Raw genomic sequence first — 12,807 nt, forward strand, 5'->3', positions numbered from 1 at the left:
TGTGAACACAGTCTGTTTATTTTAAATGGGGGACATAAAAAGCAAGGGGAAAAAAATTGCACATTCACAGTAAAACAAGAGTAAACCAAAACAATAGTAGTACAATAGCAGAACATTTCTAGAATTATAGAACAACAGTAAAAAATCCTCAACAGAAATGTCAGAACCGACACTTTGGTCCTGGTGGCCCAGAAAGCCCCTCACCATCAGAATGCTCTTCATCCTTGGAGAAGAACAAAAATAAACAAAACCTGTTTAGTCACATCCATGTACATCCCAGTTCAGAAGGAAGGAGATGCTGTAACAGGCTGGGGAGTGCAGCAGAGTCCACGGGATGACGCTGCCTTTCCCAAGCACAGCCAAGTCCCTTGGGCCGTGCTGGGCAGGGGCCAGCACATATGAACACTACCAACAGTGCTCCGGGGTCTTCGCCCTCACTGAACCAAGCTTGAAGGAACTCAAAGGCAATTGAGCTTAAATATAAAAATAAAGTTTTATTTCATTAAAAAACATTTAAATATTTGTGTTTTTTCTGCAATTTAGACTCCACCCGACACACACACTCACACGTCTCGGAGAATAAAGACCTGGCAGCAAAGCCCTCCTGGAGGTGGTGGGGACACCACAGGCAGCGGGTGCAGCTCTCAGGTGACCCCTGGCTCTGGCAGCCTCTGCCCCTCTCCCACTGAATGGCCCCAGAGAAGACAGCACCGCAGCTCCTGGGAGCTGGTAAATCCCAAACGGGTGGGGATGAGCCACAGATGGAAAACAATTTGGATTTGAGGAGGATCCCCATCCGCTCTGGACTCCCCAGCTGGCTCCGAAGCACCCAAACATGGACAGGAGAGAGACTCCCAGGCCTGGAGCACCCGGCCCTGGCTGCTTTCAGTCACCACAGCATAGGGACAAGCCCTGGTGTGAACAGTCACGCAGTGATGCTGCTGCTGTCAACACCCAATTAGCCAGGACATGTCCCCCAAAAAGGGACGGCTGCTTCCTGAAAGAATAAAACTCCCTACAGCAAATCCGGCATAACCAAAATGCCGCCACGCACACGGATCAGTTCTTCCTCCAAACTTGATTCAATGAGTGCATGGAACAGGAGCACAAATAAGCAAAAGAAAGAAAGGGCTTTACATGAGTGGGGTGGTGGAAGCAGTGTGGGCTGGTGGGGGAACAGATCCCCATCCCTGGCTGAGGTACCAGGGTGCGGTGCATCCTTGGCTGCGAGGGGCTGTCACCCCACTGTGGAGACTGGGCTGGTCACCCACAGTACCTGGAGGCCGAGGCCAGGCTGGCACTAACCCCAGCTCCACTGCTGCGGGGAGGACAACAAAGTAGAGCCCCGCGGAAGGAGCGTGTCTACCAGGCCATGGGATCAAATGGGGGGAAAGATTTCAGACCTGGTGAAGACAACATCCCTCAGGAGCCCAGAAAGCAGCCCCTCTGCAGCCACGGGGCTCTGCCGCCTGCCGTGCCATACGGTGGGGGCTGGCTGGGGGTGCTCAGTGAGGACAAGCACATGGGGAAAAGGTTACACCTAATGAAACATGGCAAAATAAAGTCAGGAAGGAAACACTGCATATATGTACAGAGATTCACCCAGCCTTGGCTGTGGAACTGTTCAAGTAACAAGTTTTTGGCTCACCACCTCAGGTGCTGCCGCCCAGCACGGTTTCTTGCTGGCAGCAGAGATGGAGCCTGGCCCCATCACTCCGGTCCCACCTTGGTGCTGCTCTGGACTAGAGCCCCCATGGATGGGGGACCAGCAGCACTGGCCATTATTTTTTGCGGGTATGCTGTCTCCGTGCCTGTAGTCGCTGGCGAGCACCGGCCTTGGATCCTGCTCCAATGGAAAAGGCGGGGGTGGACGAACCTGAAAGCACAAAGGTTGCTCAGGTCTCTCCAGCCACCTTCCAAGCTGGCACAATCCCTATCCCAGTGGGAATGGAAGGTTTTGCATCCCCAGAGCCCAACAGCCACCACCCAAGCCGGCTCCTACAGCACAGCCTGGCCCTTCCACCATCCCCCAGCCCAAGGACAACACGACCCATCAAGCTCCTCAAGCCTGAAGCACCAGCTCCCTCCCTACCAAAGGAAGTGCCAACTCCTCCGAAGCCCGAGGTAGGAGTGCTGGGAGTCCTGAAGGAAAGGCTGCTGCTTCCACTCCCCACTGCTCCTGGGACAGGTGTGCTTTGCCCGAAAGTGGGTGCAGGAGCTCCTGGAAAGCAACATGCCACCATCAGCTGAGGTCGGCAAAGGAGGAAGAGCCTGGCTTTAGGAAGCTGGCAGCACCCACAAGAGGCACAGCTCTGCCCCCGGGGGCTGGAGCACCGCAGTCCCCAAGATCAGCCTTTTCACCCAAGAAGCCCTTTTAATGCAAGAAGTGGTGCTCTTGTGGTAATCCCTGAGCTCTCCTGCCAGCAGGGCAGCACAGGAGGATTTGCAGACCAGGCAGGAACAAAGGCCTCTGTCTTTCTAGATCAAGGAATTACTCAGCATGTGGGTTTCAGCTCTCCGGGAGCTGAGCTGGCCCAGGGCGCATGCAAAGTGGTAGGGAAAGCCTCAGAGAGTGAGCAGGAATCAATTGCAACTGCTATCTGGCAGCATTTGTACCTGCCAAGATGTTCCAAGTACCTTTTATGCACTGGCAAGACCTTGGCTCCTGCACATCACCTGCCTTGGCTCAGCACCCGCAGGAGCCGATGCATCCAGTGCATCCAGAGGTGACAAGGAGCGACATTTCGGATTCCCCTCCACTCCCTGGGGCTGGGGCAGCAAGTGAGGGAAGCACTTTCCCTTCGCATGGCAGGGCTCTGCACAGCCCCAGCACCAGTCCCTCAGGACTCCTGAGCCTGGGCAGCTCAGCCAAGTCTGGCAGGTAAGCTGCTGCCTAAATCTAACCCTGTCCTTCACCCCCGCAGACGCCCCGTCCACCTCAACTCACCTCCAAACACAGGCTTACTGTTGGGTGTGCTGGGCATGGTGAAGGCGAAGGGCGTGCTCTGACTCTGTGCACCCAGCGTGCTCTGCACCAGGGAGGAGCCGAATGGTGTTGCTGCCAGGGCTGCCCCGCTCTGCCCAGCCCCAAAGCTGAAAGCTACAGCAGGGGAGCCGCTGCTCAGGGCTGGCGTGCCGACCCCGAAGGCACTGGTGGAGGGTCCTGGCTGGGTGGTCACCCCAAAGGTGAAAGGAGAAGGGGTGGTGCCAAAGATGGTGGCACCAGTGCTGCTGCTGCTCGTGGTCTGGGTGGTGGAACCAAAGCTGGCGGTGGTGGAGGTGGCTGTCCCAAAGGAGAAGACCGATGTGGTGGTCCCAAATGCTGCCTGGGTGCTGCTGGTGCCGAAGGAACCCTGGGTGCTGGCTGTGCCGAAGGCTGGCTGAGCACTGCTGCCAAATGTCGGCTGAGCAGCCAACTGGGCTGCAGGGGCTCCAAAGCTGAATGCAGGGGCAAAGCTGCCAGGGCCAGCAGCAGGCTGGCTGGTGGGTGGCTGGCTCGCAGCTGCACCAGCACAACTGCCAAAAGCTGAAGCAGGGGAGCCAAATGTCAGTGTCACCTGGCTTGTGGTGGCTGGGGTAGAAGAGGTCAGCGTGGTACCACCAAATATGCTAAAGCCCGCAGTAGTGGCAGGAGCCATCAAGTTTGAAGGCACTTGGCCAAAGGCAGGGCCTCCTGGGATAGTGGTGGTAGCAGTGACTGTGGCTGGAGTTGGCTTTCCAAACTGGAGCATGGACCCTGGGGTGGAGAAGCTGATTTCTGTGCTGGGAGCTGAGGTGGCCGGACCCCCAAACAGAAAGGGCTGTGCCATGCTGGTGGCTGTGGCAGTGGTGATGGTCAGGCTGGTGGTGGGGCCAGTGGAGGCGGGTGCATTGACGCCAAAGCTGAAGACAGGTTTGATGGTGGCATCTGTGAAGGAACTCTCTGTGGTGGCTGTCATAGCTGCCGTGGTGAAGATGACGTTAGGGAGACCTGTGAATCCTGCCAGGGTTGTTGTGGAGGCCGCAGGCAGATCTGCACCCGAGGCCGGCTGCAGTGGTGGTTGGAAGGCAAAAGGAGAGGTGTTTACTGAAGATGAAGCTGTGATGACACTGCCGAAGATGGGCTTGAACATGGTGGTGGTAGAGGGTGTTGAGGAAGGGCCTGAGCTCACAGGCATGCTGACGGTGGAGACAACAGCCGCACAGGAGGCTGAGCTCTCACCAAAGATGGGTTTGAAGACAGGGGTTGTGGTAGGCACAGCAGTGCCTGCGTTCATTGCCAGCTGGTTGGAGGGAGTGGTGTCTGGCGTCCCAAAAAGGATGCTTGGCTTTGGGAAGGAGGGAGGCTTGCTGGGAGTCTGGCCCAGCTCTGTGAATGCAGGAGGTGCTGTGCTGCTGGGGGCAACAGGAACAGTCAGGGCAGATGTGCTCAGCACAGGCACAGGCTTGGTGTCAGCAGAGGTGGCAGGCAGAGAACTCAACTCCAGCGACAGAGCTGGAGCAGGCAGCTGGGCAGCTGATGAAAGTGGCTGGGACACTACTGCAGCTCCAGCGGAGTCTGCAAGCAAGGAGAGAACTTATTTAGGGACAGCGGTCATCTACAGAGAGATGGCCCTTCTGCCAAGCACCCGCACCTATGCCACAAAGGTTCTGGAGGAACATCCACCCATGCCACAGACCTACCCCTGTAGTGCGGCTCCCAACAGGACCATGGGCTTGGTGTCCCCAAACATGCCCCCTCAAGACCCACCTGCCAGCTCTGCTGCCAACAGAGCATTTGAACACGGAGTTTTGCCACCCACCTCCCACAGAGGCAGCGCACAGCTCCCACTGCGCCTCTCTTGCTCTGCCAAAGGCCCACTCTGCTGACCCTCCTCCTCCTTACCCGCGAGCATGGGTGCAGCCGCACTGCTCTGCATCTGATTCAGGCTGTCTGGGAGTGAGCTGGTGCTAGCTGGGGCAGGAGCAGGCCATGGTGAGGTCACGGTGCAAGCCAGTGGCCCAGACATGGGCATACCCTCTGCAGTGGTGCTGGAGACCACATCTGCTGGGAGGCAGCACGAAATCAGGACCCACAACTTGGTGCATGGGACTACCCCTTAGCAGAGCCTCCCAGCATGAACAGCTCACAGCTCCGGCCCTGGGGAACCTTGCCTATTACCCTAGGGACTGCGGGGCATGAGGTCTCCCGCCCGAGCCTTCACCAGGCTCTAGGAGTTTTAGACCCAAGGACCAGGCAGCACCGGCCCAGCACCGGCCCAGAAGCTTTCTCAGCCTGCACTGCACGGACACCCCACAGCCCTGCCAGCCCGCGCCATGGCTGTCTCCTCCTTGCCATGCCCTTCACATTCCCAGTCTGCCCTTACCCGCCTTAGGCCGCAAGAGTCGGTGCAACCGCTGCTGCGCTGCCTTCCTCTCCTCCTCTATGATCTCCTCCGTGATGGGGTAGCCGGGGTCAGGTGCAGGGGGCTGCCAAGAAAGAGGTGTGGAAGCAGGCTGGCGCCAGAGCCGGGAAGCCGTGGTTCTGCCACAGCCACTGCAGAGCTCTGGTCCCCATTCGTTTGAGCCCCGGCTTGGCGCTGAGGGCACAGCACCCTTGCCCAGCCAGTACCTGCTCCAGCAGCGGGCAGCACAGTCATGCACAGCCACCACACACCAGGGCAGGGGAGAGCATCACTTCCCACTCAGCCAAGGACGAAACCTCCTTCCCCAAGACAGGCAGGTCAGCCTGCCCCCAGCCCTGCAGGGATTGCACTGGGCACATTCTGTCCCCAGACGAGAGCACAAGAGGCTGCGAGACAGCGACGTACCAGCACCAGTGGTTCATTATCCCACGGCACCAGCAGGCAGATACTCCTCTTGCGCGGTCTTCCGTTCCCTGGTGAGGGTGGTGGGCTCGGGGACTGCCGCCGCTTCTGCTCAGGCTTCTCAACAGCTACTGAAAAAGACAAGTCAGGAGCAGCTCCCAGCAGAGGCGTTTGGACTGTACCAAGGGGGTTCTCCCTTTCCACTCCTCTCTGGATGCCCATCCTAGAGGGCAGAGCCAGGGACACAGCCTTAAGCCGCGGACAAAGCTGCGATGCCCTGTGGCAGCAGCTTGGCCACAAGAGATCCACGGGGAAGCTGTCACGAGAGCCCGCTGGGGCTCCACGGGCCAGCGGCCCCATCCCACCTCCACACACACTCCTTGCATGCTGCCCCCCTGAACCACAAACCACACAAACTGCCAGACGTGGCCACATCTCGTACTGTGCCACGAGACCCTATCCACAATGGGCACACGGAATTTCCGTTCTCTTTTAGCTGAGGAAGTGTTAGAACGAGCTTCCCCTGGAATTTGAGCAGGGTGCTACTTGTACTGCAGCAGATCTTGCTCTGAGGCTGACACCTGGACCATGCTGGCATGGAGGCTGGTGTTCCCCCTTGCAGACCAACCCCCAAGTTATCTGTCAGCGCCTCAGTTAGCATCAGGAAAACCCTTTAGGGCAAGTCACTGAGGCCAGCAGAAACACCACTGCCTCAGGACCAGCACATTCCTGGTTTCCAGGGGACACCTGAAGCTCATCCCACCTGCAGACCTGAGCTACCTCATGTCCTGCTGCTGCCCCGCACCAGTGGCCCATCCAACCATGGCACAGAGCTGGGCCCCTCCTACACTCACCTTCCTCCATCTGCACAGCCTTGTCCAATTTTACTGGAGTGCAACTTTTGGAATGCCGCATCTCCCGTTCCCTGTGCAAGTCGGAGAAAGCCAGTTAGGGTCAGCCCCAGGACTGGCCCCCTACCCTGGGAGCAGGACGAGACCCAATACGCCAAGGACTCCCACAAGCATCCCTGCTGTGTTTCGTTGCTGTCTTTGCCAAACTGCAGAGCTCAGGGCAACAGCCTTGAGTCACAGCAGCAGCCTGAGCATGGCTCCAGGCAGAGGAGCTGCTCCTCTCCCCTAACCAGGGCCCTGCCTTGGGCAGCCTCAGGGCAGCAGCCAGGGATCTGGGGTGGGAGCTGCTGCCACTCACAGGGCCCTGGCTTGAACACACCCTGTCAGCAGGGCAGCTGCTATGTCACTTTTAGTGAGGACAAGGTCAGGTGCTTCTCCGAGCCAGCAGAGAGAACAAAGGCCTGCATGCCCAGGCAGGCACTACATTACAGCCTTCCTGGAGCTCCTATGAATTGCTTTTGAGGAGATGGCAAAAATCAGGGGCTGCCTCTTTGCAGCATTTTGGCAACCAGCCAGACCCAGGACATGCCAATGCCACACAGCAATATCACCGCTGCAGCAATCTGAGCCCTTCAAGCTCTAACCCAGCCTGGGAGCAGGGCGGGCATGGTGCAGGTCAACACTGAAGCAAGGACCACAGTGGAACAAGGCTGCAGGAATACTGATGGACAAAACAGGGCTTCCCCACAGCTGGGTGACCCAGCAGTTGTGTCTCAGGGCCTGGAGTGTCATGGCTTCATTGGAGAGCAGGACTTAGGTACTGGGATGGCTGGAAAGGTAACTGCTTTCTTCCCAGCTGGCATCAACAAGCAGGCACTCGCCAGATGAGCAGTATGTTACCTTCCTTTCTTAAGAGGCCACTCTGGCATCTCGCAGCAGGAGGATGCTGTGCTGGACTGTGGGGACACACTCAGACACCTCCTTCTCTTCACCTGTAACACAGAGAGACCAACAGTAACTGATTTAGTTCAGGGGAGCACAGCCTCCTGTGCTCCTCATCACTGTAGAGTAAATCCCATCTCCCAGGCACTGGCTACCGAGCCCAGAGCCCCTCTTGCTTCAACGCTGCTCAACTCCCCTCCAGAACGTCCATGGAAGGCAAAGTCTGAGCACCCTAAACTGAATCCACTCTGGGAGCAAGTGGCCTCCAGGCTCTTTATGGCTGAGGTGACGGAAAGACACTGCTGGCCCAGCCAGAGCAAATCCTTCCCTTCTGATCCACCCTGGAGAAAACCTTGTCCTGCATAGATGCATAGCTCCATTAACCATGACTACGTCCCACTCTCACACCTGCAAGCCCAGACCAGGATGTGAGCAGTCTTTTATTACAGCTCAGCAGCTGCAGAGGAGACCCATGCTGAAGTGGGAACACAAGGCTCCCAGGCGTGCTGCTGCCTCCGGCTGAAAAGCTGTCAGCACAGCAAAGAGATTTTGTCTTTTCTTTTCCTCTGGATATATCCCCCAGCAGACTGGCCAGGGCACAGGGGGGAGGGGAAAAGAGCTGCATGCTGGGCTCCAGGGCTGCCTTAGGCAAGACATTTCCTACCTGTGGGAGTCCCCGGCTTGAGCTGTAAGAGCTGGCGATGGCATTGCGCTCAGAACCTGGGATGCCTGCAGTGTATGTTTTGCTGGGAGAAGAGATGTTCGATTTTGAGCACTCCTCTGGGTGGTGTGAGTCAAGGTCCCTCTTCATAGCTTCAGGCCTGGAGGTTAAAGATTTCATGAGTTCCCCACAGGTCCTTTCACTGTACAGTGGGTGGAAGAAAGCAACCCCACTGCTCCTTAGAGTGCAGGACTTGGAAACAAGCCTCGGCAGCAGCACAGCCTTTAGAGCCACTGCCTGTGCTCAGGGTGACAGACCAAAGGCACGACCACAGGCTCTCATGATCTCCCCAAAGGTGGGCTCCCCAAGACAAAGGCAAGCACCCTTCCCAGAATCCACAGGCTTTTTCGACTCCCCATCCCCAGCTCAGAGTTGCTTTTGCCCCAGAGTACTTACTTCGGTACAAGAGAGGCAGGGGCACCATTTGCTTCTGGTGTCTGTATAGCCAACTGCCCACTTTCACTGCTGCCACAGCGCCTGCAGGAGAGAGGGCACAAGTCTGTGGTAGCATGGAGAGCTCCCAGCCCAGGGAGAGTACCCTTTTCCAGGCAGGCTCAGCACTGGAAAGCACAAATCTTGCTTTTTTCCTGCCACCCAATACCCAGGACAGAGTTTTCCCCCATTCGCATCCTTCTGCAGGTTCTTTCTCCACCTGGTCCTGTCCTCACTGCCTCTCACCCAAACTGCCTCTCTCCTCCCAAGCACCAGCACCTGCACCAGCTGCCTGCTGGTCAAATCCATTATTTGAAGCCACAATATTTCAGAAAGACTCAGCAGCTTGTTTCTGGAACAGACCTGACCTCTGAAACTCATACCTCTGACCTCTTCCTAACCAGTGCCCCAGAATGTTGGGAGTAAGAAGTTGATCCCCTTCCTACCATGACTCAGTCAAGAGCTGAAGTCTGAAAGTCCTACAGCAAACCTGCTGTGAAGCTGGGCTGGAGGTGCATGATCCGCCTTGTCACTTAGCCCAAGTGCTTCCCTGGAGCTCCAAGCATGCTGGTCCCAGCGCATGGGCAATCCTGAGCTCTCCAGGTGACTTTGGTTTCTTTCTGCTCTCAAAGGCTGCATTATTTGCTGCCTAAAGTCATTCTGCATGCTTGCCAGACATTAATGCCTTCGAAACTGGATTTTATGGCAGAGCTGTGCATTGGCACATTGAAAGAAATGAAATAAAGAAAAAAAGCCCAAGCTTATGCTGTCTGTGCACCCATCCTGTTGCTGTCCTGCTCGGCTCCTGCAGGCTGCAGATTCATCAAGCCAAGGGTTCAAGGGCAGAGGGAAGTTCGGCAGTGGCAGACAGAAGGGCGGGCCCTGCCATGCAGGAGCCCCGTGAACCACCACTCGTCCCACTGCTCTCTGGACCACCTCTAGCAGCAGCCCCAGTGCAGCACTCAAGACAATGCACCAGGCACTGCCCGAGCCACTCTTCTGCAGTTTCTCCTGCAGTTCCCCTTCTCCAGCCCAGGAACGCGGCAGCAGCGTAGAAGGAGCACAAGGTAAACAGCCTTCATGTCCACAAGGATTAAAACCAGGAGGGGAGAATGGTGAGGCAGCAACATGCCTGGGCAGAGAGAAAGGCTCCACACACCTTGGCACCCAGGGTTTATACCTCGTTCTTCCCAGTGCACTGGGAAAGACACTGAGCCCTGACTACTTTGAGTTCAGAGCTGGAAGCCACTGACCTAACAAAAGCAAAAGATAGTATTTCTTGTTTACCCTTGTGTTTGTACCTCCTTTCGCTACCTACAGCACACAAAAGAAGCACACGGCCTGCTTAAAGGACACTGCTTCCACCTGGGGAGGTAAGACTCAGGGATCCCGTCACTCCTGGAAGCCTGGGGCTGACTGAAGGATAGAGACGATGAGCCTGCAGGGCATCCCAGCATCTCCCAGCACGTTTCCCCAGTCTGTGAATCCCTGTGATGACAAAAGCCACTTCCCCCACCAGCTCAAGCACAGCGAGGCTTACTCAAACCACATCCCAGCCTCTTCAACCCCCAGCAATGAAGGGAAACACACTTGACCCACGGGCTTGCCCAGACAAAACCCTAAACCACATCCCATTAATCTCAAGGGCAAAACGAAGCCCAGGAGAACTTCCCAACAAGGCCCAGAGGCCCAGGTTGTGCTTCCCTCTGCAGTTCACTTCCAGTAGCGCTTTTCCACCCACTCCTGGTCACATCCCATTTGCCACCACTGAAGCACTAGCCCCTTTTAGACCTTCCCAACTTACTGGCAGCGACCTGCACTGCCGGCTCATTACCTCCTCTTGTTCTCATGATCACTTCCCAAAGCCTGGTCGTCCTGCTGCAAGGGCCTCTTCCTGCACTCTTTGATGGCACTGAGCACCGTCTCTTTGGCGCAGGGGTCTGGGCTGCTTTTGTCCTGGAAGTTCCTAGCTAAGATTTGTTGTGTCAAGCTGCAGGTCAAAGCAAAGCAGTGCATGGCATTAGGCAAGCTGCGATCCACAAAGCAAGATCCCCCACCAGGGCCCGGTTTTCCCCCCATAAAGGGGGCCGGGCTCCTGGTGCAGCCTCCCCGGGGGGTTGGGGTCGCACACCACCGGGCTGCCGCCGCCGGGGAGCTGCTGCAGGGCCAAGGGGCCCAAGTCCGGATCCCCCCTGCTCGGGCCCATCAAGGTGAAGTTCTCCCGGCGCTGCCTGCGCACGCCGCAGGCCCGAGCCCGGTTCCACCCTCCCCGTACTCACGCAGGAGAGTGAGACAGGCCGGCAACCTTAACAGTCACGGGGCTGCGGAGCGGGGCTGGGCGTCGGGCCCACGGCGAGCCCCTGGGCATCTGACTGTCCCAGCGTACCGTCAGCAAAACGTTCCCAGGGCTCCGGTCCGGCGGCAGAGGGTACCGGCGGCGCACGCTCTGCTGCGGGGCCCTGCGGGGACACAACGGTCAGCGCCACCGTTAGCGGCGGGAGGCTCCGATCCCGTCCTCCCCCCAGCGCTCACTCGAGGTAGCAGCGGCGGGACACGGCGCCCTCAGCACGGGCGGTGCCAGCGGCCGGGCCGCCGTTAGCGGCAGATTTGCCGTACGGGCGCCGCGCGGGCGGGTGCGGGGCGGGCCCGCGCGGGGCGGGCGGGCCGGGCCGCATGGCACACCAGGCTCCCGCCGCGCCCAGCGCCGCGCCCAGCAGCGATCCCTGCAGCACCAAGCAGGCCAGCGCCACGGTCAGCGCCACGGCCAGCGCCGGCAGCCAGCGCCCCGCGCGCGGGCCCGGCACCGCCATCCCCGACCAGCGCCGCGGTAAGGGCCGCGGGCCCGGAATGCACCGCGGGAGCCGCGAGCGGCGGGGCGGGGCCACTGCGGGGTGGGCGGGGCCGGAGCCTGCCGCCTCCTGGGGGCCGTGTGTCCGTGCCACCCGTTTCCTTACCCCGCCCGCGGCCTGGTACTGTCCATGGGGTGCTGCTGCCCAATACCTGCAGCTTCCACAGCCCTACACTGTCCTGCCGGGCAGGCACCATGGCAGGGACGAGCACACGGAACACGATTCCCCTGCCAGGAGCAAAAGAGACCTTAAAGCTCCTCCAGCTCCACCCCCTGCCACAGGCAGGGACCCCTTCCACTGGAGCAGCTTGCTCCAAGCCCCTGTGTCCAACCTGGCCTTGAGCACTGCCAGGGATGGGGCAGCCACAGCTTCTCTGGGCACCCTGTGCCAGCGCCTCAGCACCCTCACAGGGAAGAGCTTGTGCCTCAGAGCTCATCTCAGTCTCCCCTCGGGCAGGTTCAAGCCATTCCCCTTGTCCCGTCCCTACAGGCCCTTGTCCCAAGCCCCTCTCCAGGTTCCCTGCAGCCCCTTTAGGCACTGGAGCTGCTCTCAGGTCTCCCCTTCAGGAGCCTTCTCTTCTCCAGGCTGCCCCAGCCCAGCTCTCTCAGCCTGGCTCCAAAGCAGAGCTGCTCCAGCCCTCGCAGCATCCCCGTGGCCTCCTCTGGCCTCGCCCCCGCAACCCCGCGTCCCTCCCGCTCTGTGTTCAGGTTATTTCCGGCGGCACGAAGACCCCGGAAGTCCCCGCCCGCCTCCTCCCCGGCCGAGCGGCGGGCTCTTGGACCTGCCCGTCCTTGCCCGCTGCCGGGCGGGACGCGGCATCGCCGGAAGTGGCGTGTGCGCAGGCGGGCCGCGGGCGCCATGGGGCTGTACAGCGGGCTGGAGCGCGGCGGCGGCGGCGTCACGGCGCTGGTGTACCACAGCCGGCTCCCGGTGCGCGGGAGGGGCGGGCCTGCGCCCGTGGCCGTGGCCGTGGCCGTGGCTGTGCGGGGGGTGTGCGGGGTTGGGCCGTGCCGGGGTCGTGCTGGGGCCGTGCCCCCGGGCAGCCCCTGGCCGCCCCGCAGCACGTCCGGCAGCTGTACGCGCTGGTGTCCGAGACGCTCCGCTACTCGCCGGTGCTGGAGGAGCTGCTGGCCGGCGCCGCGCTGCTGCGGGCCGAGAAGAAGCTGTCCCCGCAGCTGGCGAAGGTGAGCGGGGCCGGGGGTGGCGGCGGCGGCGGCGGGTCCCGG

At 59.4% G+C, this 12,807-nt stretch overlaps 2 protein-coding genes across 5 annotated transcripts in view; one reads left to right on the plus strand and one right to left on the minus strand.

Moving 5' to 3' along the window:
* LOC136022089 (nuclear envelope pore membrane protein POM 121C-like) lies at positions 1 to 11,582 on the minus strand. Of its 4 annotated transcripts, none has more exons than XM_065695015.1 (13): positions 11,265 to 11,582; positions 11,012 to 11,191; positions 10,567 to 10,722; positions 8,697 to 8,777; positions 8,244 to 8,400; positions 7,538 to 7,629; positions 6,641 to 6,711; positions 5,790 to 5,914; positions 5,346 to 5,448; positions 4,865 to 5,026; positions 2,948 to 4,537; positions 2,093 to 2,221; positions 1 to 1,876 (listed from the first exon to the last, which is right to left on the minus strand). In XM_065695015.1, exons 1-13 carry the CDS (start codon positions 11,540 to 11,542, stop codon positions 1,782 to 1,784), a joined length of 3,219 nt encoding a protein of 1,072 aa, XP_065551087.1. In that variant the 5' UTR covers positions 11,543 to 11,582; the 3' UTR covers positions 1 to 1,781. The 4 variants fall into 4 exon arrangements, with proteins under 4 accessions (XP_065551087.1, XP_065551086.1, XP_065551084.1 ...); XM_065695014.1 differs by having other exon boundaries at positions 4,865 to 5,023; positions 5,790 to 5,917; XM_065695012.1 differs by having other exon boundaries at positions 5,790 to 5,917.
* The window catches only part of LOC136022098 (uncharacterized), a 5,227-nt gene continuing 3,999 nt past the window's right edge, over positions 11,580 to 12,807 (plus strand). The window contains exons 1-2 of the mRNA XM_065695030.1: positions 11,580 to 11,663; positions 12,181 to 12,765. Coding sequence (XP_065551102.1) covers positions 11,580 to 11,663; positions 12,181 to 12,765 — 669 coding nt within the window. The remainder of the gene's footprint in view (positions 11,664 to 12,180; positions 12,766 to 12,807) is intronic.

The sequence above is a fragment of the Lathamus discolor genome, chromosome 14 (genome assembly GCF_037157495.1).
Source record: "Lathamus discolor isolate bLatDis1 chromosome 14, bLatDis1.hap1, whole genome shotgun sequence".
Lineage (NCBI taxonomy): Eukaryota > Metazoa > Chordata > Aves > Psittaciformes > Psittacidae > Lathamus > Lathamus discolor.